Source organism: Heptranchias perlo, chromosome 16 (genome assembly GCF_035084215.1).
Source record: "Heptranchias perlo isolate sHepPer1 chromosome 16, sHepPer1.hap1, whole genome shotgun sequence".
Classification (NCBI taxonomy): Eukaryota; Metazoa; Chordata; class Chondrichthyes; order Hexanchiformes; family Hexanchidae; genus Heptranchias; species Heptranchias perlo.
The window spans coordinates 43,781,214-43,808,189 of record NC_090340.1 but is presented as its reverse complement, the minus strand read 5'-3'; the positions used below and the strand labels follow the sequence as shown (position 1 = coordinate 43,808,189).

General features: G+C 41.4%; 1 protein-coding gene across 2 annotated transcripts in view; it reads right to left on the bottom strand.

The window, feature by feature from the left end:
• The window catches only part of LOC137333723 (mitochondrial inner membrane m-AAA protease component AFG3L2-like), a 47,830-nt gene that overhangs the window by 5,632 nt on the left and 15,222 nt on the right, over positions 1-26,976 (bottom strand). Inside the window, exons 8-16 of one of the 2 annotated variants that reach the window (XM_067998035.1) lie at positions 25,232-25,502; positions 24,371-24,508; positions 23,995-24,148; positions 21,531-21,638; positions 16,758-16,883; positions 15,983-16,093; positions 6,163-6,278; positions 4,946-5,146; positions 2,719-2,913 (exon numbers count right to left, since the gene is read on the bottom strand). In XM_067998035.1, coding sequence (XP_067854136.1) covers positions 2,719-2,913; positions 4,946-5,146; positions 6,163-6,278; positions 15,983-16,093; positions 16,758-16,883; positions 21,531-21,638; positions 23,995-24,148; positions 24,371-24,508; positions 25,232-25,502 — 1,420 coding nt within the window. The remainder of the gene's footprint in view (positions 1-2,718; positions 2,914-4,945; positions 5,147-6,162; positions 6,279-15,982; positions 16,094-16,757; positions 16,884-21,530; positions 21,639-23,994; positions 24,149-24,370; positions 24,509-25,231; positions 25,503-26,976) is intronic. The other variant, XM_067998036.1, reaches the window with a different exon arrangement.

Genomic DNA, 26,976 nt, shown 5'->3' with positions numbered 1-26,976 from the left:
TATATACTACGCCCACTAGTGTTTTTTTCCCCTTATTATTCCTTATCTCTACCCAAATTGTTTCATTATCCTGATCCTTTGTCCCAATATCATTTCTCTGTATTACAGTGATTCCTTCCTTTACTAACATAGCCACCCCATCTCCCCTTCCTTCCTGCCTGTCCTTCCTGATTGTTAAATAACCTGGCATATTTAATTCCCAGTCGTTGTCACCCTGCAGCCATGTTTCTGTAATGGCCACAAGATCATACCCATACGTAGTTATTTGTGCCGTTAACTCGTCCATTTTGTTACGAATGCTACGTGCATTCAGATAAAGAACTTTCAAATATGTTTTGTGACACTTAGTTCCTGCTTTTTCCTTTTTTAATACTTTACCTTTTACTCCATACCTTCTGTCCCTTCCTGACACGCTTTCCTCTGTCTCCCTGCTCAGGTTCCCAACCCCCTGCCACAGCTTTGATGCTGGGTTAATCGCCTTACGCCTTCTAGTTTTTATTTTTTCTGTCGTGCCTAAAGTACACTTTCTTTCCGCTGCTCTACACTTTTCCCTTTCACTTGTTCTTGAACAACTGTTTGTACTATTTGTATTGTAGATTTCTCTGGGTCTTCCCCTCTCTTGCTGCTCTCAATTTTATTCCCTTCTGACTCCCCGCTCAGGTTCCCATCCCCCATAACGTAAGCAAATTAACAGTAATGAAGAAATTAATGGCACTAAAGAGTGACAAATCCCCAGGACCAGATGGTTTCCATCCCATGGTTTTAAAGGAAGTAGATGAGAAGATTGCAGAAGCCTTAATTATAATCTTCCAAAGTTCTCTCGATTCAGGAACCGTTCTCTTTAGATTGGAAAATTGCACATGTCACTCCGTTATTTAAGAAAGGTGAGGGAGGGAAACCAGGGAATTATAGACCAGTTAGCCTAACATCTGTTGTCGGGAAATTACTAGAGTCTATAATTGAGGATAGAGTGAGTGAACACCTTGAAAATTACAGGGATACAGAGCCACATATCCAAGTATGCCGATGATTCAAAGATAGGCAGCTTTGTAAGCAGTGTAGATGGAAGCATAAAATTACAGAGAGATATTAATAGATTAAGTGAATGGGCAAAACTGTGGCAAATAGATTTCAACGTAGGCAAGTGTGAGGTCATCCACTTTGGACCTAAAAAGGATAGATCAGAGTACTTTCTAAATGGTGAAAAACATGAAACAGTGGAGATCCAAAAAGGCTTAAGGGTCCATGTACATAGATCATTAAAATGTCATGGACAGAAAATAATCAAAAAGACTAATGGAATGCTGGCCTTTATATCTAGAGGACTAGAATACAAGAGGGTAGAAGTTATGCTACAGCTATACAAAGCTGTGGTTAGACCACACCTGGAGTACTGTGTTCAGTTCTAGGCATCGCAACTTAGGAAGGATATATTAGCCTTGGAGGGAGTGCAGCATCGATTTACTAGAACGATACCTGGACTCTAAGGGTTAAATTATGAAGAGAGATTACACAAACCAGGGTTGTAGTCCCTGGAATTTAGAAGATTATGGGGCGATTTGATAGAAGTTTTCAAGATATTAAGGGGAACTGATAGGGTCGATAGAGAGAAGCTGTTTCTACTGGTTGGGGAGTCTAAGACTAGAGGACATAGCCTAAAAATTAGAGCCAGGACTTTCAGGAGTGAAGTTAGGAAACGCTTCTATACGCAAAGGGTGGTAGAAGTTTGGAACTCTCTTCCGCAAACAGCAGTTGATGTTAGCACAATTGTTAATTTTAAATCTGAGCTTGATCAATTTTTGTTAACCAAAGGTATTAAGGGGTAAGGGGCTAAGGTGGGTACATGGAGTTAGGTCACAGATCAGCCATGATCTCACCGAATGGCGGAACAGGCTCGAGTGGCTAAATGGCCTACTCCTGTTCCCATGGCGTATTTGGAGGCAGGCGGGGATAAACAACCAACACATGGTTTAAAAATCACTGTCACCAAGGCCTTACGTGAAAGAGGTAGTGATAGTTTTACCCATTTTGAAGTCAGCAATGCAGTCTACAAATTGAAGAGAAGAAGGGGTACAAGAGGTTTTTTTTAATGTTAGTCTCACTTTGTTCTCGTTTACTTTTTAGCCCAATAGTTTTCAAATCAAAAGGGAAAAAATTAGGATGAAATCTGGTCAGTTACAGTCTTAGTCCATTAAAATGGCCTCAGTAACAGAAGCAATCTGCTTAGTGTCTGCTACCAACGTGATATTGTGTACTCTTTCACTGGTTGTTTTACTCAGGGATACTTTTAAAAAAAGACACCAAGTTTGAACATGCAAAGAGCGGATATTTCCATCTAAAATATGTATCAGTTAAAATGACAACGGTGCCACATTTGTATTAATAAGAGCTAAACTATGAAAATATAATCCCCAGCTACATAGGCATTAATGAAGGCATCAGAAAACCTGAAAGGAGTAATAGAACCAACATTAAGGACTTTACAGGTTAGTACTGACCGGATGTTGGCTGAGCAGTCATTAGTGCACGAACCCTAGAACTGCAGGACACTAGTTCCAAGTAATCCCTTGGGATTTAGGAATTTTCAAAAGAAAACAGAATGGTTTCATGGCTAAAGTCTATGGCGAACAATAGAAACTGAAGTGCATAGTACAGTGATGTGAAGGAAGGAAGTCTGGTTGTGCAGAAATAATGCCCAGTAACAATACGATCACTTACTTTTTCAACTTCCAATCGCTTCTCTCTCAATAATGCCAAGGTTCTCTGGTTTGCTGTACCAATAAGAGCCCGAACCTCTTCGTCAATAATCTGTGCTGTGTTCTCACTGTATGGCTTTTCAACAACTGTATCACCCTGACGAGGAAGGTCAAAGGACACTTGCCCAAGTTTTTCACTCATACCAAATTGAACAATCTGATAAATGGGGGAAAAAAGAGGATTAAGAAAAACAGATCAGAACTCCCTGATGGTGAGGACACTAAATGAATAGCTGAGCCATGTAGAGCAGACGTGATCAAAGCTTGATCTCCAGTTGTTTCTAAGTTAGCTGGTCAGATGCAGAGCTCGTGTATCAGCTTCATAAGATGAGATAACTATGCATAATCATAGGGAGAAGCATTCCGCAGATCAAGTCTGCCACTTACAGGATTGTGTAACGAGTCATTTACTACTGTGCTGATCCTCTAAATAATTAAGAGCATAATTAAGTACGACTAAGTGCATGCACATGAGAGCAGAACATTATCGTTTTATGTATCATTAAACATGAATATAGAACTGAGTCAACATTGATCTCTTAGGTGGTGGAGACAGAGAGTAAGGATAATGGGTATGTACTTGAATTGGAAGGAAGTGACTAGTGGTGTCCTACAAGGATCTGTGCTGGGGCCTCAACTATTCATTATATTTATTGATGACTTAGATAATACAATGGAGAGCCATATATCCAAGTTTAACGATGACTCAAAGATTGGTGGCATAGTAAGTAGTGTAGAAGGGACCATAAAACTACAAAGAGACATTCACAGATTAAGTGAGTGGGCAAAATTGTGGCAGATGGATTTCAACGCAAGTAAGTGTGAGGTCATACATTTTGGACCAAAAAAGGAGAGATCTGAGTATTTTTTAAATGGTGAAAAGCTAGGAACAGCGGAAGTTCAATGTACACAGATCACTAAAATGTAGTGGTCAGGTATAAGAATAATCAAAAAGGCTAATGAAATGTTAGCTTTTATAACTAGAGGGTTAGAATCTAAAGGGGAGGAGGTTTTGCTACATCTATACAAAGCCCTGGTTAGACCACATCTGGAGTACTGTGTACAGTTCTGAGAATTGCACCTTAGTAAGGATATACTGGCCTTGGTAGGAGTGCAGCGCACATTCATCAGAATGTTACCAGGGCTCCAAGGATTAAATTATGAGGAGAGATTACATAAACTAGGCTTGTATTCCCTGGAAAATAGAAGGCTAACGGGTAATTTGATTGAGGTTTTTAGGATCTTGAAAGGAATTGATATGGTAGATGGAGAGAAACTTTTTCTGCTGGTAGGGGAGTCTAGTACAAGGGGACATGACCTCAAAATCAGAGCCAGGCCATTCAGGAGAGAAGTTAGGAAACACTTCTTCATGCAAAGGGTGGTAGAAGTGTGGAATTCTCTCCCACAAAAAGCAATAAATGCCAACTCAATTAATAATTTTAAATCTGAGATCAATAGATTTTTGCTAGCCAAGGGTATTAAGAGATACGGAGCCAAGGCGGGTGGATGGAGTTAGGATAAACACCAGCCACGATCTCAATGAATGGCGGAAGAGACTCAAAGGGTTGAATGGCCTACCCCTGTTCCTATGTTCCTATATAGTGCAAACAGACACTTAGCAAGATCAGGCAATTTGCACTTGACACTACAATGAAAATGTTTTTCTCTTAAATAGCACATATATAAAATTAAAATATACTGACATTGCAAAATTGATGTCAAATCAAACTATTAAGTTTGGTTAAAAATAAAAATGGTAACTCAAATTAAGATACATTCTACTAGGACAGTTATACATCATGGCTGAATTCAGTTATGAAAAGAATGTTTTTAAAATGCCTTCTACCACATGTAAAAGAACAAATGTTGGTGGTAACACAACTCTTAAAATTGTTTACATTTCCCCCACCCACCAGGAGGAAAGCACGTTAGGCACGTGGACAACACACTTCTTTGGTTGTCCCAGGGAAAAAAAAAGTCTTTTGTCGTGCAAGAAGGGAGCCCCCCTTCTGCAGGTGACTCATTTGAAACTGGAGAAACTTTATTCGAGAAGCCCAAGAGTGAATCACAGGTCAAATTGGGATTCAAACTCTGGTCCTCTGGATGGATGTTTTCAAGTGTTGGAGCCAACACTCTCCCAACTCCAACAAAACAAGTTAGATGATAATTACATGTGAATGGATATTTACCTGGGCATAAGCACTCTGTGTGATTCTTTTCAAATCATCCTGAGCACCAGTCGTGATGCGATCAAAAAATATCTGTTCGGACACACGGCCACCAAGCATCATGCACATACGATCAAAAAGCTGCTCTTTTGTGTAAAGATACTGCTCTTTGGGCAAGTACTGTGCATAGCCAAGGCCCTTCCCACGAGGTATAATAGACACCTGCAGAAAGAGTTACACATCACACATTTAGATATTTATAAATTTCAATGTGAAACATTAGGAATCTGCATTAAATCTGACCTAGAATCTATGCTATGCCTATGTCAACAGTTGAAATGTGTCAAAATACTCTCAATACACTTAAAAAGAAAAAAACCTCAATAATGCCTGCCATCAAGGCTGTGTCTATACATTTAGAATCACCATAAAATATCAGCAGGACACATGAACGGCAGAAAATGTACGGGCATGAAAATTTTCTTGTTGACACAAAACAGATTTTAAAAAAAACAAAGGGAAAAAATTTCTTCTGCATTTTTCATCTATAGTTTGGGTGCAATCACAATCTGAATTCAGCAAAATAAGAAGAGCATATAATTAAGAAATTAAACTGTTCAATGTTTCCTAAAGAATTGGTGACATACATAGTACATTGATGATACTTCTTGAGGTAAATTTACGAGTCCTTGCATTGCTTTTTGACTATTAAAATAAATGGTGAGGCTCCTCGGCATGAGTGGAAACTCGTAAAATTATCCCTTTATCTTCTTTCTAGGTTGTTGTGGTATTTAAAGGGCCATTTGACTTATAGGTGATTCTGGATATTATGCTTATCCTAAAAAAAAATCAATTATAAACTCATTCAAAAACTTTCCGGCGAAAAACAGTGCCATTACATTACTTCCCATTTCATCACTTGTTTTTTATAATGCATTTTCTTTGCTTTAGTACTTCTGTATCACAGATCATTCCTCAGATTCTTCCACCTCTTTGAAAGAACCATCTTGTTTCATCCAGTACCTCCACTAGGCAGACAGCTTGACAGTAATAACTTCTGGACTGGATAAATCAGAGTGAAAAACCAGCGAACTGCCAATCCTTCGCACAGATCATTACTTGCACTGTGCTGTGCTACTGAGTTCTCACATCCTATTCAGTGTTAAAATATTTAATGCCTACTTCTCATGCACACTACTTCTCTTCCAAACATACAGCGATAACAGTTAATTCTTTACCTTAAGCAGAGGGTCTGCATGCTCCAGGAACCAGCCAACAACTGCATGTCCAGCCTCATGATATGCAACAGTCTTTTTTTCATTTGGTTGCAGGACCTGTGTTTTTTTCTCTAATCCTAAAATGAAACATGAGAAAAAAAGGTGATCAGTAGCAAAAGAAAGATGCAGATTCAAATTCAGACATCGTTCAGTGAGATCTTGGTTTAGATGTTCAATGTATCCTCCTTTCTCCCTCTCTATTGTACTTTTCAAAACAAAACTAAACTTTAAATAGGATAACTATAATCTTTCAAAGTTCTCTAGATTCAGGAACTGTCCCTCTAGATTGGAAAATTGCACATATCACTCCGCTTTTTAAGAAAGGAGAGAGAGGGAAACCAGGGAATTATAGACCAGTTAGCCTAACATCTGTTGTGGGGAAAATGCTGGAGTCTATAATTAAGGATAGGGTGACTGAACACCTCGAGAATTTTCAGTTAATCAGAGAGAGCCAGCATGGATTTGTGAAAGGTAGGTCGTGCCTGACAAACCTGATTGAATTTTTTGAAGACTAAAGTAGTGGACAGGGAAATGTCAATGGATGTTATTTATATGGACTTCCAGAAGGCATTTGATAAGGTCCCACATAAGAGACTGTTAGCTAAGACAGAAGCCCATGGAATCGAGGGAAAAGTACGGACTTGGTTAGGAAGTTGGCTGAGCGAAAGACGACAGAGAGTAGGGATAATGGGAAGGTACTCACATTGGCAGGATGTGACTAGTGGAGTCCCGCAGGGATCTGTCTTGGGGCCTCAATTATTCACAATATTTATTAACGACTTAGATGTAGGCATAGAAAGTCTCATATCTAAGTTTGCCGATGACACAAAGATTGGTGGCATTGTAAGCAGTGTAGATGAAAACATAACATTACAAAGCGATATTGATAGATTAGGTGAATGGGCAAAACTGTGGCAAATGGAATTCAATGTAGACAAATGTGAGGTCATCCACTTTGGATCAAAAAAGGATAGAACAGGGTACTTTCTAAATGGTAAAAAGTTAAAAACTGTGGATGTCCAAAGGGACTTAGGGGTTCAGGTACATAGATCATTGAAGTGTCTTGAACAGGTGCAGAAAATAATCAATAAGGCAAATGGAATGCTGGCCTTTATATCTAGAGGACTAGAGTACAAGGGGACAGAAGTTATGCTGCAGCTATACAAAACCCTGGTTAGACCGCACCTGGAGTACTGAGCAGTTCTGGGCACCGCACCTTCGGAAGGACATCCTGGCCTTGGAGGGAGTGCAGTGTAGGTTTACTAGAATGATACCCGGACTTCAAGGGTTAAGTTACGAGGAGAGATTACACAAACTGGGGTTGTATTCTCTAGCGTTTAGAAGGTTAAGGGGTGATCTGATCGAAGTTTATATGATATTAAGGGGAACGGATAGGGTGGATAGAGAGAAACTATTTCCGCTGGTTGGAGATTTTAGGAGTAGGGGGCACAGTCTAAAAATTAGAGCCAGACCTTTCAGGAGCGAGATTAGAAAACATTTCTTCACACAAAGGGTTGTAGAAGTTTGGAACTCTCTTCCGCAAACGGCAACTGATACTAGCTCAATTGCTAAATTTAAATCTGAGATAGATAGCTTTTTGGCAACCAAAGGTATTAAGGGATATGGGCCAAAGGCAGGTATGTGGAGTTAGATCACAGATCAGCCATGATCTTATCAAATGGCGGAGCAGGCACGAGGGGCTGAATGGCCTACTCCTGTTCCTATGTTCCTATAACGGCCACAGTGAGCTAAGTGCTTAAGCAATTTCAGTATGGTACAATTTTAGGTTATTTAAGTTTCAAAGTTAAGAGAATCAAGAATCATAGAATGATGCAGCAGAGAAGGAGGCTATTCTGCCCATCGTGCCTGTGCCGGTTCTTTGGAAGAGCTATCCAATTAGTCCCACACCCCTGCTCTTTCCCCACAGCCATGCAAATTTTTCCCCTTTAAGTATTTATCCAATTCCCTTTTGAAAGTTGCGATTGAATCTGCTTCCACCACCCTTTCAGGCTATGTATTCCAGATCATAACAACTTGTTGCATAAAAGAAAATGTTACTCATCACCTCTGGTTATTTTACTAATTACCTTAAATCTCTGTCCTCTGATTACCAACCCTTCTGTCACTGGAAACAGTTTCTCCTTATTTACTCTAGCAAAGCCCATCATGATTTTGAACACCTCTATCAAATCTCCTCTTAACCTTCTTTGTTCTAAGGAGAACAACCCCAGCTTTTCCAGTCTCTTTGCGTAACTGAAGTTCCTCATCCCTGGTACCATTCCAGTAAATCTCTTCTGCACCATCTCAATGGTCTTGACATCCTTCCTAAAGTGTGGTTCCTAGAATTGGGCACAATACCCCAAGCTGGAGCTTAACTAGTGTTTTATAAAGGTTTAGCATAACGTCCTTGCTTTTGTACTCCATGCCTCTATTATAAAGCCAAGGATCCCGTATGCTTTTTAACAGCCTTCTCAACTTGTCCTGCCACCTTTAAAGATTTTTGTACATACATCCCCAGGTCTCTCTGTTCCTCACCATTAAAATTGTACCATTTAGCTTATATTGCCTCGCCTCATTCTTCCACCAAAATGTATCACTTCACACTTCTCTGCATTAAATTTCATCTGTCATGAGTCTGCCCATTTCAGCAATCTGTCTATGTCCTCCTAAGTTTATTACTATCCTCCTCATAGCTTACTACATTTCTGAGTTTTGTGTCATCTGCAAATTTTGAAATTATGCCCTGTATACCCATGTCTAGGTCATTAATATATATCAAAAAGAGCACTGGTCCTTATACTCATCCCTGGGGAACACCACTGTCTACCTCCCTCCAGTCTGAAAAACAACCGTTCACCACTACTCTTTAGCCAATTTCGTATCCATGCTGCCACTGTTCCTTTAATCCAATGGGCTTCAATTTTGCTAAGAAATCTATTATGTAGTACTTTATCCAACACCTTTTGAAAGTCCATAAACACAATAGGCAGATTTATTTCAAGTTTGTTAATGTGGATGTTGAGGTATACAGGGACGTGGTCAGAGATAGCCTTGTCTGTGAGAAACTATTGGCGTAAAAAGGCACGGGTGATAGCAAGATTAGCCTTATATTATATAAATGCGCATTGTTGTTAATGTACAGGTGGAAATTTCTTAACTGTAGCAATATATCAATTACATATGCCAAAAAAATTATGTACAGGCACAAAACTAAAATTCATAAAACATTTTTAATTACAAAGGGACTGTGGGTTTAGGAATTACAAAATGACTACACCACTATCTAATAGTTTTAGCTCAATCTGCAAGTTCAAGATGTGGAGATGCCGGTGATGGACTGGGGTTGACAAATGTAAGGAATCTTACAACACCAGGTTATAGTCCAACTGTTTTATTTGAAAATCACAAGCTTTCGGAGGCTTTCTCCTTCGTCAGGTGAAGTGTGGGATTCCTTGAACGTTACCGCATTTATAGTCAGAGTATCTGTAATCACCAGGTATTGTTCTCTGACTATAAATGCGGTAACATTCAAGGAATCCCACACTTCACCTGACGAAGGAGAAAGCCTCTGAAAGCTTGTGATTTTCAAATAAAACAGTTGGACTATAACCTGGTGTTGTAAGATTCCTTACATTTGCAAGTTTAAGCTATAAGTTTAATGTTACCTGTGGAGAGCACATTGCCAATCCTCTGACCCAACTTGTTCTATATTTATACTGTGCTCTTTTCAACAACAAGAACTCTGTTCACATTTGATTTCCCAGGCTCCTGGACTCCTCTGCCATCAGGACTGCACTGCTCGCCTGGACTACACCGTATGTCTCAGCTGCTGTGACTTTACTCTGCCACTCGATTGCCTCAAGTTTAAGGTAACCTATTCCAGCCTAAAGTTATCATCTCCCCCTTCTACTGCGGTTACCTGCTGAGCTTCAGGACTGTACTTCAGTGCACAACTGGCTTCTCAGCTTTACTCTGCTGTCGTCTTGAGTGCTGGACAGAAACGCGTTTTCTCCTGGACTGAAGTCCATTTCTCCTCTGGTTTTTACTGTGACTTCCACTTTCCCCGCTGTTTTCTACTGAGACTTTATTCTCTGCTGAACTAGCTCTATTCCAGTACCTGGACTGCTTCTGCAGCCTGTCTTTTGTTCGCCACTGGAAATTTTTCACTCTATGCTGAGCTAGTTTTGATCTGTTCCTGCTCTGGATGCTGCTCCCTTGCTGTTGAACAATCTCTACTTTGCTGCTTTCCGCTTGCTTCCTATGGTCACTGACTCTACTCATCCTTCAGAACTCCTCAGTCACCCTTTGCTGGACTGGCTCCTCAAGCTCCTATTACTGCTCCTGATCTTGTGTGCTCCTTACCTCCCTATAGCTGTCCCTCAGACTAGCTTCCTTGCCTGCACTGATCCCGTGGATTTACCTTTCACCCTCCCTGGCTCACTGCACTTCACTGCTCTTGGTCTTTGGGTTTCAGTCCCACTGCTTCTTGCTCCTCTGCTGATGTGCACTAACAACTGAGGCCACCACGCACCACCCCGGTCCTCTGGATCAACCTCTGCTGGCAAACTCTCCACTTTCTCCTCGGGCAATTAACTATTATTGGGAGGTACTACTGTACACAAAACAGCAGCTATTTGAATACAAGAAATAGTCTGACATTGCATGGATTACCAGGGCAGCCAAAGTAAACTCCTCATTGTGCCTCAAAAAAGTCAAAAGCCCAAAATAAAATGCTTATAAGCACAATAAAAATGGAGGCAATCACCGGATTTTTTTTACAGTTACTAATAGATCCCCCCATGGCACTGCTTACAGGTACTCTGAAGCCTGGGAACGGTATCTGATGTTTAGCACTGTCCCTTTCTGAGAGTTTGGACAGATACATAGCTGCTGCTGTCGCTGGAATTGCACACATTGCATTACAAGCCCCCACATCGGTAACTGTCTTGGTTGGTTTCTATTTCTGATTTTGCAGTTGGATTGGTCACTGCTGGATCAATCAGAAAGGAAAGAGAGAGTCCACAATCCCAAGGAAGCATAATTTATCATAGAGATAGAATGTAAACAGAACTGCAGAAATGAATACCTTTAAATTATAATATGCTTTAAAAGGAAAACATTTTCTACAGAAGTCAAATATTACTGGTGTTAAAGGTAGCAACCAATGTACCCTCTAATTTTTTTTGGCCATGTGCGGAATGAATTTGGGTTTGTGCACCAATATAAAGGGTGTGTGCGCCACCGTAAAAGAAAATCACAGCTTTGAATAGAACATCTTTTTAGAAAACATTAATAAGGGTATAAAACAAACAGGACAAATGTACAAAATAATGGATAATTGTAACAAGGCGAACTGTCAAGGATTTTTAATTAAATAAAACTGGTTATAGAAATTTCAGAAGTAAAAACTGTCACCAGAGGAATGGGGACATCCTGATTGAGACCCAGAGTCTGTCGATGACAGGCCAGATGATGGAGGAGAGGGTGATTGTCGCTGGTTTGGATGTTTTTATTGTGTAAATAAAGGCTGTGTCTCTGTTAGAGTCATGTGGAGCAGCTATATGGTTTGATGGTTCAGCTCAGCCAGGGGTTGTTCAAGCACAAAGTGAAATTGTCTGCTAAAACAGTTATGGCGTGTTAGTTACCCCGATACACATGTGCCTTGGAGTTCATTATTTTCATGAGATCAGTAATTTTTTTGTGCCTGATATACAGTATATGTCTTGGATCTAGCATGAGTCCATCACACTTGAGATGTCACACTTCAGACATCACATCACATCACAAGTATAAGGAAAAAGTCAGTCACTTCCTTCTGCTTTTTCTGACCTTCATTACGTTGTCTCTTCCCAAGGGCAGGAGCCTGGAATTTTCTGCTAATGTACAGAAACTTCCCTCAATAATTAGCCTCAGAATCTGTCCATTGAGACCCCAGTACAGAAGTTACTGATATTTTTCAACACATTATATCCCCTAACAGTGATGGGAACAAACAACCACTCCACCATTGCAAAAACCTAAACCTTCACAATTAGGCATGCAGATGCACACTGTTCCCGTGTTTGTGGAATCTGCCACTTTTTCCACTTTCTCCCTATACTCCTCTTCAGTTAGAGACTTACATTGAGGCACAGCTCAGAGTGTTAGCTGTCCTCCGGTACCTCATCCAAATTACCATTCTTCACATATGAGCCGGGACAGTGAAGGCTGTATACTTCTATTAACGCTGCAGGCAGAGGTGGCCCTACTATCTGAGGTGCAACTGGAAACGTTTGCCTTGTCGGTGCTTCAAACTTCGCCAGTGCCATAGATACCTGGCACAAATGGGGTATAGCGATGGCTCAGTTAATAATTTGCATCCCTGCGGTGGAATCAAACCATGCACACTAGGTCCCAGGTCCAATCCCTGGTCTGGCCTGTGCAGTGCCGTGTTTGCCGATGGCTATTTGATCATGGGGGAAACGCAGATGGAATTCAGAAATGACCTTATTTGAATGCACATACACTTTCCAGGAGGGATCATTGGATTTAAGTCTGGAGCAAACATGGAACCTTTCTCTCCTGCCTGTCCAGTAACACGGAAGGTAAATGTAGTGTCCCCACCATTGGCTAACTCAGCCAGAGAGGAGATTGAACCTGAAAGGATCTTGATCTACAGGACCTAGTTGTTTAAACACCCAACACCTGGGACACCCACCCCCGACCCCGAAACGCCCACTTCAAACTGATTCTCCACGGTCACGGGTGCACACAGAGCTGGATCCGAGCACGGGCAGCAAGTCCGGGAGCAGTTGCAGACACAAAGCAAGAGGACAACCAGGGCCTGCGCCAATTCCAAATTCCGGCGCATCCGTTCCGGTGGATATGAAGATCGGATGTGACTGACGATGGCACCTCGTGGCCCAGGTTTGGTGCGCGGATGGAATGAATAAGTGCGCGGCAAACAACAGACTGCTGCGTGACCATGCACGCGCGCAGCTTAGAGGGAACCTGTTCATGTGCATTTAGCTCTCAATAGAGGGACGCTAAACCCAATCAGCTGGTATCCCAGAGTTACTATATTTTGAAAGAATAAAAACTTGGCTATAGAAGACTCTAGGAAGATACTAGGCTTTTCTGCAGATAGATATTAAACAGGAAAGTATTGATGTGATTCAAATTCATGAATACATGCTGAAAAAGATCAATTTAAGTGATCATGCTACAACACAGAAACACAGAAAATAGGAGGATGAGTTGGCCATTCGGCCCTTCGAGCCTGCTCCGCCATTCAATATGATCATGGCTGATCCTCTATCTCAATACCATATTCCCACTCTCTCCCCATTCCCCTTGATGCCTTTTGTGTCTAGGAATATATCTAGCTCCTTCTTAAATATATTCAGTGACTTGGCCTCCACAGCCTTCTGTGGTAGAGAATTCCACAGGTTCACCACCCTCTGAGTGAAGAAATTTCTCCTCATCTCAGTCCTAAATGTCCTGCCCCATATCCTGAGACTGTGACCCCTCGTTCTGGACCCCCCAGCCAGGGGAAACATCCTCCCTGCATCCAGTCTGTCTAGCCCTGTCAGAATTTTATATGTTTCAATGAGATCCCCTCTCATTCTTCTAAACTCGAGTGAATACAGGCCAAGTCGACCCAATCTCTCCTCATATGACAGTCCTGCCATCCCAGGGATCAGTCTGGTGAACCTTCGCTGCACTCCCTCTATGGCAAGTATATCCTTTCTTAGGTAAGGAGACCAAAACTGCACACAATACTCCAGGTGCGGTCTCATCAAGGCCCTGTATAACTGCAGTAAGACATCCTTGCTCCTGTACTCAAATCCTCTTGCAATGAAGGCCAACATACCATTTGCCTTCCTAACTGCTTGCTGCACCAGCATGTTTGCTTTCAGTGACTGGTGTACAAGGACACCCAGGTCCCTTTGTACATCAACATTCCCCAATCTATCACCATTTAAGTAATACTCTGCCTTTCTGTTTTTCCTTCCGAAGTGGATAACTTCACGTTTATCCACACTATACTGCATCTGCCATGTATTTGCCCACTCACTCATCTTGTCTAAATCGCCTTGAAGCCTCTTTGCATCCTCCTCATAACTCACGATCCCACCTAGTTTTGTGTCATCAGAAAACTTGGAAATATTACATTTGGTCCGCTCATCCAAATCATTGATATATATTGTGAATAGCTGGGACCCAAACACTGATCCCACTAGTCACAGTCTGTCAACCTGAAAAAGACCTGTTTATTCCTACTCTTGGTTTTCTGTCTGTTAACCAATTTTCAATCCATGCCAGTATATTACCACCAATCCCATGTGTTTTAATCTTGCACACTAACCTCTCATGTGGGACTTCATCAAAGGCCTTCTGAAAATCCAAATAAACCACATCCACTGGTTCTCCCTTATCTATTCTACCAGTTACATCCTCAAAAAACTCAAGTAGGTTTGTCAAACATGATTTCCCTTTCATAAATCCATGTTAACTTTGTCTAATCCTATTGATATTTTCTAAGTGTCCTGTTATCACATCCTTTATAATAGACTCTAGCATTTTCACTACTATTGATGTTAGGCTAACTGGCCTGTAGTTCCCTGTTTTCTCTCTCCCTCCTTTTTTTAAATAGTGGGGTTACATTTGCCACCCTACAATCTGCAGGAACTGTTCCATAATCTATAGAATTTTGGAAAATAACAACTAATGCATCCACTACTTCCATGGCTACCTCTTTTAGTACTCTGGGATGCAGATTATCAGGTCCTGGGGATTTATCGGCTTTCAGCCCATTAATTTCTCCAGCACTATTTTTTTTACTAATACTAATTTCCTTTAATTCCTCCTTCTCACTAATCCCTTGGTTCCCTAGCATTTCTGGGAAGTTATTTGTGTCCTCTTCCGTGAAGACAGAACCAAAGTATTTGTTTAATTGCTCTGCCATTTCCATGTTCCCCATTATAAATTCTCCCGTCTCTGACTGTAAGGGACCTACATTTGTCTTCACTAATCTTTTTCTTTTTACATACTTGTAGAAGCTTTTACAGTCCGCTTTTATGTTCCTTGCAAGTTTACTCTCACTCTATTTTTCCCCTCTTAATCAAAGAGGGTTATTTAATCATTGGTGACATACACGTACATCTGGCTTCCTGTTAACACGTAAATATCTCTTCAGTTATTCGACTTGCTATATGGAAAAACTAGACCAGTGAATTGAACAATGTATCTGTGAAAGTTCTATCAGTATCTATTAGATGGTAATGCATTTTGCGTGCCCGAGTGAGGGAAATACTTCTGGTCGCCAACCTTTGTGTGAGTGACACAGATATAAAGAAACGGCAAGGCTGACTTGCCAAGTTCGTTACTATCTGTATGTAACTTTTTAAAAAAAGAAGATTTTGCCTTCATGCCCACATTTCTTCTATGGGAAAAAGCTCATTAATTTCACACAGATATAAATTGTTTTGATTTTTCACAAGCACCAAAAGAGTTGGCAGCAGTGGAGAGTCCAGAATTTAAAAGATCCATTTGGAGTCCTACCAGAAGCTATAGAAGCAAGGAATAAACAGACTATTTCACCAGCAGTGGAAACTCCAAGCATTCTTTCTAAGATCATAACTTGCTTACTCCTGCAACCAGTGAAAGAACCATCAGAACTCACCATCACTAGGGACCATCACCATCCTGCATATACAAGGTTGAGCAATCAAAGAGAACAGAAATAAGATCAAAACATCGGATGCTAAACATACAGTAAACACATATCAGTGGTCCTCACCTCCAATCACACGTTCTATTGCATGTTCAAAGTGCTTCACGTGGATCGATTCATTTAAATGCCGAGCAGCGATAAGAGCAGCTTCATTACATACATTGGCAATATCAGCTCCTGAAAAGAACAATAAGCCACATTAGTCTCAGATACAAGTTACAAAATCATCATTTTCTGAATGATGGGAATTTCAATATTAGGGAATAAAAAATGCCTTTTTTCTACCAAGTGTCAGCATTAAACTCTCCAAGGCCAAGCAGATCATGAATCAGATATGAGGTAAAACTACCTCTGCACTGCCCCAACCGTACCAATGTAAGATCTCTCACTGCAGACCTCTGATAGAGACTGCCAATTTAGTACAAATCAGTAGGTTTTGTGTTGCCAGGAACTAGATTAACACTTTCCAAACTCATTTCAGATAGCTATCTATCTGGGAGGTTTGCGTCTCATCTATCTGACATGGATTTAAGTCCAAGTTCCAGAAGTGCAATAATAGTATGTGAGCCCACAAATCACCAAGCCCATCTAAACAATGGTTATGAGCAACAGTCAAGTCTGTCATATACCCTTATCTGTACTGTGACAAAACATTTTTTTCAAACAGTTATACTGGTTTAAACTGCAACACTCATTCAACTTTTCTTTGTCTCATGAATACTTGGGGACTACATACATAAGCTCTTAGTTATAAATTTGGTAATTATGTACAATGTTACTAGCTTTACACCACATAAGGTCAGCAATATAATTGAGTTCATTGCCTTTTTCTGGGACTCACCAGTGAACCCAGGAGTCAGTGCAGCCAGTTTACGTGCCAATGCTTCTTTACTGATACTAGGATTCATTTTCAATGGACTCAGATGAACCTTGAAAATCGATGCTCGTCCTTTGATATCAGGAGGACCTGCATGTCAAAACATCAGGACAAAGTTTAGATGAATTATTATAAAACTGGCTAATTTCGCAGTAAATATATTTGCTATATATTCACAAATCGATTAAATCCTGTGAAATAGTACACACCATTATTTTCTGATTGAGCAAAAATACACATTTCATATTTAAAGATTCTTTTTTAGTTGTAGTAATGTCAGCTGTGGCAAAGGACCCCATCTGTGACACAATTTTACATTAATCTACTTATGGTATAAATGCTATCCACTTCATCTGCAGAAGCTTTTAAATATTGACGTGACCATCTCCCCTTACATTAAAGCAGTTGTGGAACCGTTTTACAAAGTTGGACAATCATGTTCATATAACACTGAGTGAAAAATTATAATCTTGATGTGGGAAAACAGAACCTAAGGCTGTTCCTTAAGCTATTATCTGATATCTGGTTTAACTCCAAAGGAGGCAAGGCTGAACAGCTCAAAACAGGACGATCTTCTCTTCCTTTTTAATATTCTTGGGGTCTTATGTTTGTTAGTGATTCTACTATGAGAAATTATATAATTTTTCTTATACACGCCAGGAGATCTTTCATGATTTATTCTGACTTATAAACAAAATAAGACTTTGGAGATATGCATTTACAGTTTACTTTTGAGCTTTCCCAATTACTCGCATGCATCTTGGAGGTTAATAGCAGGAAATACTGACCCACCATTAATAAATCACTCTTAAGCGAGACCCAACAAACCAATTTATATTGCACGTGAAAGACTTTTTAAAATAAATCAGGCGAAGGGGATTGAACTTTATATATTGCAAAGAAATCCTACTCTTTTAAGCAGCAATAGTTTTCTAAACTCCCAAAGACAAATTCAAAGAAAAACATTTTAAAAACCTGTACGAAGGCCCTTTTAGTGTCTGGCAATATCCAAAGTACCTTTGCCATCAAAACATAAACTGTTACTGCTACCTCTATTATCCCATCCATTGAAAAATTACAAACAGTAAGCAGCCCTGTGGCAAAACAGCACGGTATTTTCCTAACACTATGACAGCTCTACCAACATAGTTCAAATCAAACAAAGTCAGGAATTTTATTGGTACTCAGTGGCTCATGTACAAGGACACCCAGGTCCCTTTGAACATTAACATTTCCCAATCTCTTAGAAACTTAGAAAATAATAATAGGATTTGGCAGAGTCAACATTGATTTATGAAAGGGAAATCATGTTTGACAAACCTATTGGAGTTCTTTGAGGATGTAACTAGTAGAATAGATAAGGGGGAACCAGTGGATGTGGTGTATTTGGATTTTCAGAAGGCTTTCGATAAGGTCCCACACAAGAGGTTGGTGAACAAAGTTAGAGCACATGGAATTGGGGGTAATATATTGGCCTGGATTGAGAATTAGTTAACAGCCAGAAAACAGAGAGTAGGAACAAACGGGTCTTTTTCAGGTTGGCAGACTGTGACTAGTGGCATACCGCAGGGATCGGTGTTTGGGCCCCAGCTATTCACAATCTAGATCAATGATTTGGATGAGGGGATTTCCAAGTTTGCTGATGACACAAAACTAGGTGAGAATGTGAGTTGTGAGGAGGATGCAAAGAGGCATCAAGGGGATATAGACAGGCTAAGTGAGTGGGCAAGAACATGGCAGATAGAACATAATGTGGAAAAATCTGAAGTTATCCACTTTGGTAGGAAAAACAGGAATGCAGAGTATTTTTTAAATGGTGAGAGACTGGGAAATGTTGATGTGCAAAGGGGCCTGGGAGTCCTTGTACATGAGTCACTGACAGCTAACATGCAGGTACAGCAAGCATTTAGGAAGTCAAATGGCCTTTATTACAAGAGGATTTGAGTTCAGGAGTAAAGATGTCTTACTACAATTATATCAGGCCTTGGTGAGACCGCACCTGGAGTATTCTGTATAATTTTGGTCTCCTTACCTAAGAAAGGATATACTTGCCATAGAGGGAGTGCCATGAAGGTTCAGCAGATTGATTCCTGGGACGGCGGGATTGTGGTATGAGGAGAGATCGAGTAGACTAGGCCTGTATTCTCTAGAGTTTAGAAGAATGAGAGGCGATCTCATTGAAACATACAAAATTCTTACAGGGCTTGACAGGGTAGATGCAGGGAGGATGTTTCCCCTGGTTGGGGATTCTAGAACCAGGGGTCACAGTCTCAGAATAAGGGGTAGGCCATTTAGGACCGAGATGAGGAGAAATTTCTTCACTCAGAGGGTGGTGAATCTTTGGAATTCTCTACCCCAGAGGGCTGTAAAGGCTCAGTCTTTGAGTACATTCAAAACAGAGATTGATAGATTTCTAGATAATAAAGGCATCAAGGGATATGGAGAAAGTGCAGGAAAATGGCGTTGAGGTAGAAGATCAGCCATGATCTTGTTGAATGGCGGAGCAGGCTCGAGGGGCCGGATGACCTACTCCTGCTCCTACTTCTTATGTTCTTGTGTTCAGGTACTGGAGAAAAAAGCCTACCACAAATAACCTGATCTTTATCTACCTTCAGGCAACTCACATAATGGGCTCGATTTTCTCACCCCCGAGCAGGTGCGTTCGTGGCGGGCGGGCTGCGAAAATCGGGGATTCCCGGGGCGTGTCTGGAGCCCGGCTCCAACCTGCCCACTTCCGGGTTCCCCAGTGACGTGCTGACATGCGCGCGCAGCCCCCACATGTGGGACTCCTGCCAGCAATTAAAGCCGGCGGGATGCCACTTAAGGTAATTTATTTAGGTATTTCAGGTCGTTTACAGACTTGATTAACATGATATTTTAGGAGGGGTGGGATTTTCCAAACAACTGAGACTGTTTCCCGTACTGGGGGAAACACTCCCAGTTGAAATGGACGTGTTACAGCCATCAGCCTGTGGCAGCTGCAAAGGTCCATTTGACAGGTGGGGGGGGGGGGGGGGGGGGGGGAGACCCTCACTCATTGCAGGAGGCCACTCTGTCACTTTGGACAAAGTTTGGCCTCCACCACCCTCCTCCTAACAATAAAATTCACAAACTTGCACACTTACCCCGGTGTCCAGACACATTTACCTACCTTGCGGACTCCCTCAAATGTACATCTTCCGGATGGGGGCCGCCATAGCTGAAGGCATGACCTCCTCGGAGGACGAACAGCCTCACCAGCCTCGCCGTCCACCTCTGACACGTGGAGCCCCACAACACAGTGCTGTGACACATCCACCTGCACAGCAGGAGGGAGGGCAATGGTAGAGAGAGATGCGTCGCAGAAGGCACTACCCTCACCACAGGGTATACAGACCGAGGCTCAGCTTCCTGGACCTCTCTGAGCAGCAGTGCACACGGAGGCTCAGAGTCACTCGACATGTAGTCGTGGACATCTGCAGCCTCCTTCATGCCGAGCTGCTCCCGGCTGGCCCGAGCACCATCTTCTTACCTGTTGCTGTCAAAGTCACCAATGCCCTCAACAACTTCTCCTCCGCATCCTTCCAGGATGCCACCGGGGACATCGCCAACGTCTCTCAGTCGTCTGCACAAAAGAGCCCTGCAAATACACCTACACCCACTCTGCAGCGACACAATGGGTGGCATCAGTTGTGGGTCTTCATAGTGATCCTCAGGAAAGGGCATTATTGCACAAACCAGACAAGATTCACAAAGGTGTGGCAGTAGCGGTGACAATATAATATGTTATGTGAGTTGATCAGAAATTAAATATAAGTAAAAACCATGACAAACCCTCAAATACCCTTGTGCATCCCCTTCATGGTCACGGCACGTTTGCCTTACGCTTCCTACTGCACATATGTGATGCATGCCCTGTGGCTGCAGCACAGGTAGTGGCAGGTTGAGTGAGGCTGACCGTGAAAGAGATGCATCAGAGGGTGAGTATGAGATAGAGCCATGAGATTGTATGAGGATTGGGTTGAGTGGTAGTGGTGGGATGAATACTGGCAAGGTGAGTAAGTGCAGGTAAGATGAGGATGAGCTTTGAGTGGGTGTGAGGAGTGATGTGATAGAGTAGTGTTGGCAGTGCAGAAGGAGATGTGGGGTGGGGGCGGTGATGTGGCAGATGGAGTGTAGGGGAATGAGTAAGTATACTCACTTCGGCTTACCTACTTAGGTCATTGAAGCGCCTCCTGCACTGTATGCAGGTGCGCGATATGTTGGTGGTGCAGGTGACCTCCTCTGCCACCTCGAGCCAGGCCTTCTTGGTGGCAGAGGCAGGCCGCTTCCTCCCGCCCGCCGGGGGGAAGATCTCTGTCCTCCCCCTCCTCCTCACCCCATCCAACAACACCTGGAGTGAGGCATCATTAAACCTGGGAGCAGCCTTCCCCCTGGGCTGCTCCATGCTGTAATTTTTCCTATTTTCTGCAGCATCAGTCAGTGGAGGACTGCCCCCTTAAATAGAGCTCCTCCAGCTGACAGCCTATGCTGCACATGCGCAGTCCGCCCGCTGCGCAGCTTTCCAGCGCGAAACCCGGAAGCACAGGTAAGTGGCTGTAATTAGCCTGCGATTGCGTGCCAAACCCACTGATTACGCTGGGCGCGTTACCCACGCGCCCAGTTGACCCCCCCGCTGCGAACCCGCCGCCCTCCTAATATCGGGCCCAACGAGTCATGAATTTTGTTGGCTTCGTAATGCATTAGCTGTCAACTTACCAATATAAATTTGCCTATCAAATCGCCCAGGTCTCATCAGTGCTGGATCAAGGATATCAGGTCGATTTGTTCCTGCCAGAACAACAACATTGGTGCTCGTATTAAACCCTAAAAGGAGAATTAAAATTAGGACATTAAACAACAGTATGATCAGATAGTTACAAATAAAAACATGGTACTAATATTGATAGAGAATATAGACAACCCAGCTACGCTATCAGACTGGAAATTTTCTGTCAAATCCAGAACGCATATGTTCAAAATGTTTCTTCAAATTATCCACCTTATTCTCAGCAAGCGACTTTGTGCTAATCAATCCTTTATTTTTATTTCACAAGATGTGGCAGCCCCAGCCTGCCCTCCATCCAGGATGTGGTGGGATGCTGCTTGCCCTTTGCCATTATTGGTTGGGCTTGCTTTGTTTTGCTGGCCTGGAGCAGTTATTCCAATTGGTCAAGCTGACCACGATGACAACTCTCCTCTCCATACAATATTGCTGATGTTTCCATGGTGCCCGAGTGATACACCATTTTAGAAGATAACCAATAAGCAGTAACCAAGGAAGTAAAGCACATACAATGATCAAAAACACCTCCACATTCTGCTTTTCATCTTCCCACTTTACCAACAAACTCACAAAAAGATCAAAGTACACATACATACGCCGTGCAAATATGAACATTGAAATCACATGCCCGATGTTAATTACTAATTTTTTTAATTTACTAATCGGAAATGCAATTTGCCACATCCAGATTCCCAATTCACCACGTGGCTAATGTATTGGAGAACACTGGTGTAACTAAACAAGTGTATTTATGGTTGACTGTTTTTCTTTTTAAAGTGTGACTCACATGGTCAAATAGAGGCCACTGACATTCTGAATCCCGAGTCAATAAGGTATTTTTTGCTGCTGGAAAAATGTCCTTCTAGGTTGCAAAAGATTAGCTTTTTTAACAGTTTTTTAAAAATTTGTGCACAAAATTTACATATAAAAGTGTGACACTAAAGAGTGATACTAGATACAAGTTCATATAGAAACACTATTTACACGTAAAAATGCAACACCATATGCTAGATGTATCTCTCTCTCATTCACACATACAGACTAGCGGGGTCCGTGGCGCTGCACACAGTGAATTGGAGGATACACTGGTAAACAACAGAGAGGTTATGCCATGTAATCTGTAATATATTATTTGGGTTATTGATTTACAGGGACGGAAATGTAAAATTATTTTTTAATTACACTAGCAGATCCCTTGTGGTAATGCTCACTGCAAGTCAGAGGACACATTGTTTTATAACAAAAGGCGGTGTTATCAAAAAAATGTGATGGGGAAAGTGTTACAGGAAGTGTGATATTTACAGGAAATGTGCACTTTACACAAGAATGTTAAAGAAATAAAGAAAATACATTTATAAAGCTCCTTTCACAACCTCAGGATGTAGGAAACGGGCTAGCTAATTTGCACACAGCAAGGTCACACAAACAGCAACAAAATAAATGACCAGATCATGTGTGTTTTTTAAGGCATTGGTTGAGGGATCAATGTTGGCTCGGACACCGGATGAACTCCCCAGCTTTTCTTCGAATAATGCCGTGGGATCTTTTGCATCCACCGGAGTGGGCAGACAGGGCCTTGGTTTAACGTCTCATCTGAATGACAGCACCTCCGATCGTGCAGTACTCTCTCAGTACTGCACTGAAGTGTCAGCCTAGGTCATGTGCTCAAATCTCTGGAGTGGGGCTTGAACCTACAACCTTTTAACTCAGAGGCGAGAGTGCCACTGAGCTAAGGTTGACACATTTTAATGTATTATAGATGGTATTCTTGAATTTTTACCGGCATTATGGGGATTAAATTCTACGGCAAAAACCATAAATCATTATTATATGTTGCTTTACCTATGTATTCAATTTTTCATCTTACATTTTTTAAAGCTCATGATACACGAGATGGTAGGCATGATGTAGCGGGTTGAAAGTAGGCATCTTGCAGCACTGGCGATGGCAAATAGTTGTAGGGGTCTTGGGCTTTACTCATATGGGGAGTAAACTGGTCCTGGGATTTGACAGTACTGGCGAAAGTTCTTCCTTCAAACTGTTCCCAGTCGGTTTGCTACCCCCTTACCCGTTCTAACCCTAGATCCAGTTTTCAGTGCTTTACATGCTTGATGCTATATTTGCTGACTGTGAATACAGTGGGCAAAGCCTATATAAAACACTTAAATCACTAAAAACTGGCTTCAGGCCTTCAATGGGCCCCAAGAACTGAAAATGGGTTGGGGATATCAAGTGTACAGAAAAGCATTACAGGAAATGTGTGACGGTGTGTGCTATACCCAATCTTATTGCAGATAGAATACATACACTTGATATTTTTTCATTCCTAGTCAATATTAACTGGGTAGTACAAAAACCAGTGTAACAAAGATGCCGACATCTACCCTTGTCACGTACCATCCATCTCAACCAGCAGCTGGTTTAGGGTGTTCTCCTGTTCACTCTGTCCGCCAAAATTTCCTCTTCCCCGCTTCCTTCCAACAGCATCAATCTCATCAATAAAGAGAATACAGGGTGCATTCTTCCGTGCCATTGCGAACATGTCCCTCACCTGAAATAGGAACCACCAGACAAACATTGGCAAGTACTCCAATTCTTGTTTTCTAACATGCCGTGTAAATATAAAAATATTAATGCTGTAATATCCTTACAGATGTCCCATCATACGAGGTTCACTTCTGGCTTTGGTGCAGTGTCAGTTGCCGAACAGAAAGACACAATACTAAAAAATTCGAACTCAATTCAGGTGACATATAGCAGTTCCCTTTCTTACCCTTGCAGGTCCAACACCAACAAACATCTCCAGGAACTCAGATCCATTCACAGTTATAAAAGGAACATTTGCTTCCCCAGCTGTCGCTTTAGCCAGTAGGGTTTTCCCAGTTCCTGGAGGTCCAGATAGGACAGCGCCCTGTAACCAATGAGAGCTCATTACTACAGATATTGGGCAGGTTCAGAATCTGCAGTAGCACAGGTTTGTTTCCAAGATCTGGAGAATTAAAATGAGCTGATCTATAAATAAATCTAACTAAAAAGACAGCATTTTTAATGTGACTTTGCAAATACTGCAACATAAATTGGACTTGCATACAATCTATACACCCTAACTTTCTCAAATATATCTCTATATATTTTACACTTCTGCATTGCCATTGTTTCTATAAATTACAAGTAAAAACACATCAACTAATTAAAATAATCAGACTGTTTTCCTTTATCTGCCAAAGAAAAATCAAAGTTGCTTTAATATAGGGCCTTTCATGACCTTAGGACATCCCAAAGCTCTTTACAGCCAATGAAGTACTTTTGAGGTGTAGTCACAGTTGTACTGTTCTATCTCTAATATTGGATGTTCTTCTGCTGCTCTTTTTGTAATATCCCACAAGACACAGTTACCAATAGCCTGCTTATATGTAAGTCAACTAACTATCAACTCGAGTGTGGGTGTAGGAGAGAAAGAAGTTTATTGCACAATGTAACATTGACAACGGTTTGCTAGCACTGTGTGTATATATTACAGTCGCAAAACATTCCTCATGTTAAGACACTATAATTGGAAAATTCTTGCAATTAAGTTGCTATGCTTTCATCTGATGTTTCAAACATAGTTTTGTACAAAATATAGTTTCCATACCTTTGGGATCTTGGCCCCCAATTCCTGATACTGTTTAGGGTTTTTCAGAAAGTTGACAAACTCCATGATTTCTAATTTGGCTTCTTCACATCCTGCAACATCCTTAAATTTGACATCAATGTCATCTTTCAGTATTTTTGCTGTTGTTTCCCCCACACTGAAGAGTCCACCACTTCGACCCCCACGGCCTGCTGCCATAGATCCTCGTCGCAGTGTATAGAGCAAAAAGCCAATGAGTAACAGTGTGGGGAACATACTTAGCATGAACGAACTGCAGCCAGAACAAAAATGCAGATTAGAACAAACAAAAGACTCGAAATAAAATAATTGCATTAACCCAAGTTACTATACAATCTGTCAATTAACTTAAAACAAAAGCAGAAAATGCTGGTAACACATAGCAAGGCAGTCAGCATCTGTGAAGAAAACAGGTACATTTGCATTTCAAGTGCAAACCCTTCTTTAGAACTGAAAAATAAGAGGTGGACAGGCAAATTAATATAATCAGAAAAAGGAAAGGGGGGAATTATTATCAAACACAGAGAGGAATCATGATTGGAATGATGTAACAGATCATCTCAAACAAGTAATATAGAGCAGCTTTAAGACATCAGAGAAATAAAGGGTGTGCAAAAAGCTGAGGAAGTGGGAGGCCTGTGGAAATGGATAAAATGGGAGAGATGGAAAACATAACAACCTGGGGGTCAAGTATGAAATTAAAACAGGTCTGAAAATGAAAATATAGCTTAAGTCTGAAGTATCTGAAGTTTGTGTTCAGATCAGAGTGTTGTAGGGTTCTTGAAGCTTGCATTGAGCTTTGTTGGAACAGTGTATGAAGTCAGAGTGGGAATGGGACAGGGAGTTAAAGCGATGAGCCACAGGAAGCTCAGGGTCGCACTTGTGAACAATACCGATGTGTTCAGCAAAGTATTCACCTAATCTGCATTTGGTTTCCCCCCACGTAGAGGGGACCGCACCACGAAAAGTGAATCCAATATACTAGGCTGCTGTCTCGCTTCGAAGAAGTGTTTGGGACCCTGGACAACTATGTGGGAGGAGGTGGATGGGCACGTGATGCATCTGGAAGTAGGAGTGGTGAAAGAGTGAACCGGGGTGTCACAGAGAGAACAAGATAGCGAAGAAGGGAAGGGAGGGGAATATACATTTGGTAGCAGAAAATTATCTGGCAAATATGATGGCTGGTTGGATGGAAAGGAGACTCTCATGTTTGTGAGAAGGTCAAGATAGAAGCACGGGAAATGAGCTAAATGGATCAAAGACCTTGTTGACCACAACAGAGGAGAATTCTTAGTTGAGGAAAAAGAAAGACACTTCAGAAGTTCTGGTGCGAAAGATAACAGGCATGAGAGCAGATTCAACAGATTAACCTGTCTGACGTCCATCCTTAACTTGAATTGATGAATATTTTTAGCAAATTGAACCGTAATATTTCAGCAAACTTTTAGATACTTCTTCTTCTTTTATTCATGACTGCAACATCTGGTTAATGCTTATTTTGTGTCTTTTCTGAAAGCCTTTTAATCATTTTTGGTCCGGGAATCCAACATACACCATTGTGATATATGGGATATATACTCCAATTTTACTCATGCTCATAAAAACATCCGTCAGGAATTACTGTTAATTCACAACATTGTACATAGTAGTAAATTATTCTTGAAGATCAAGTCTCGCCCTCATTGTCCCCTTTAAAGCAAAAATGTACAAAAGATTTGTAGAATGTC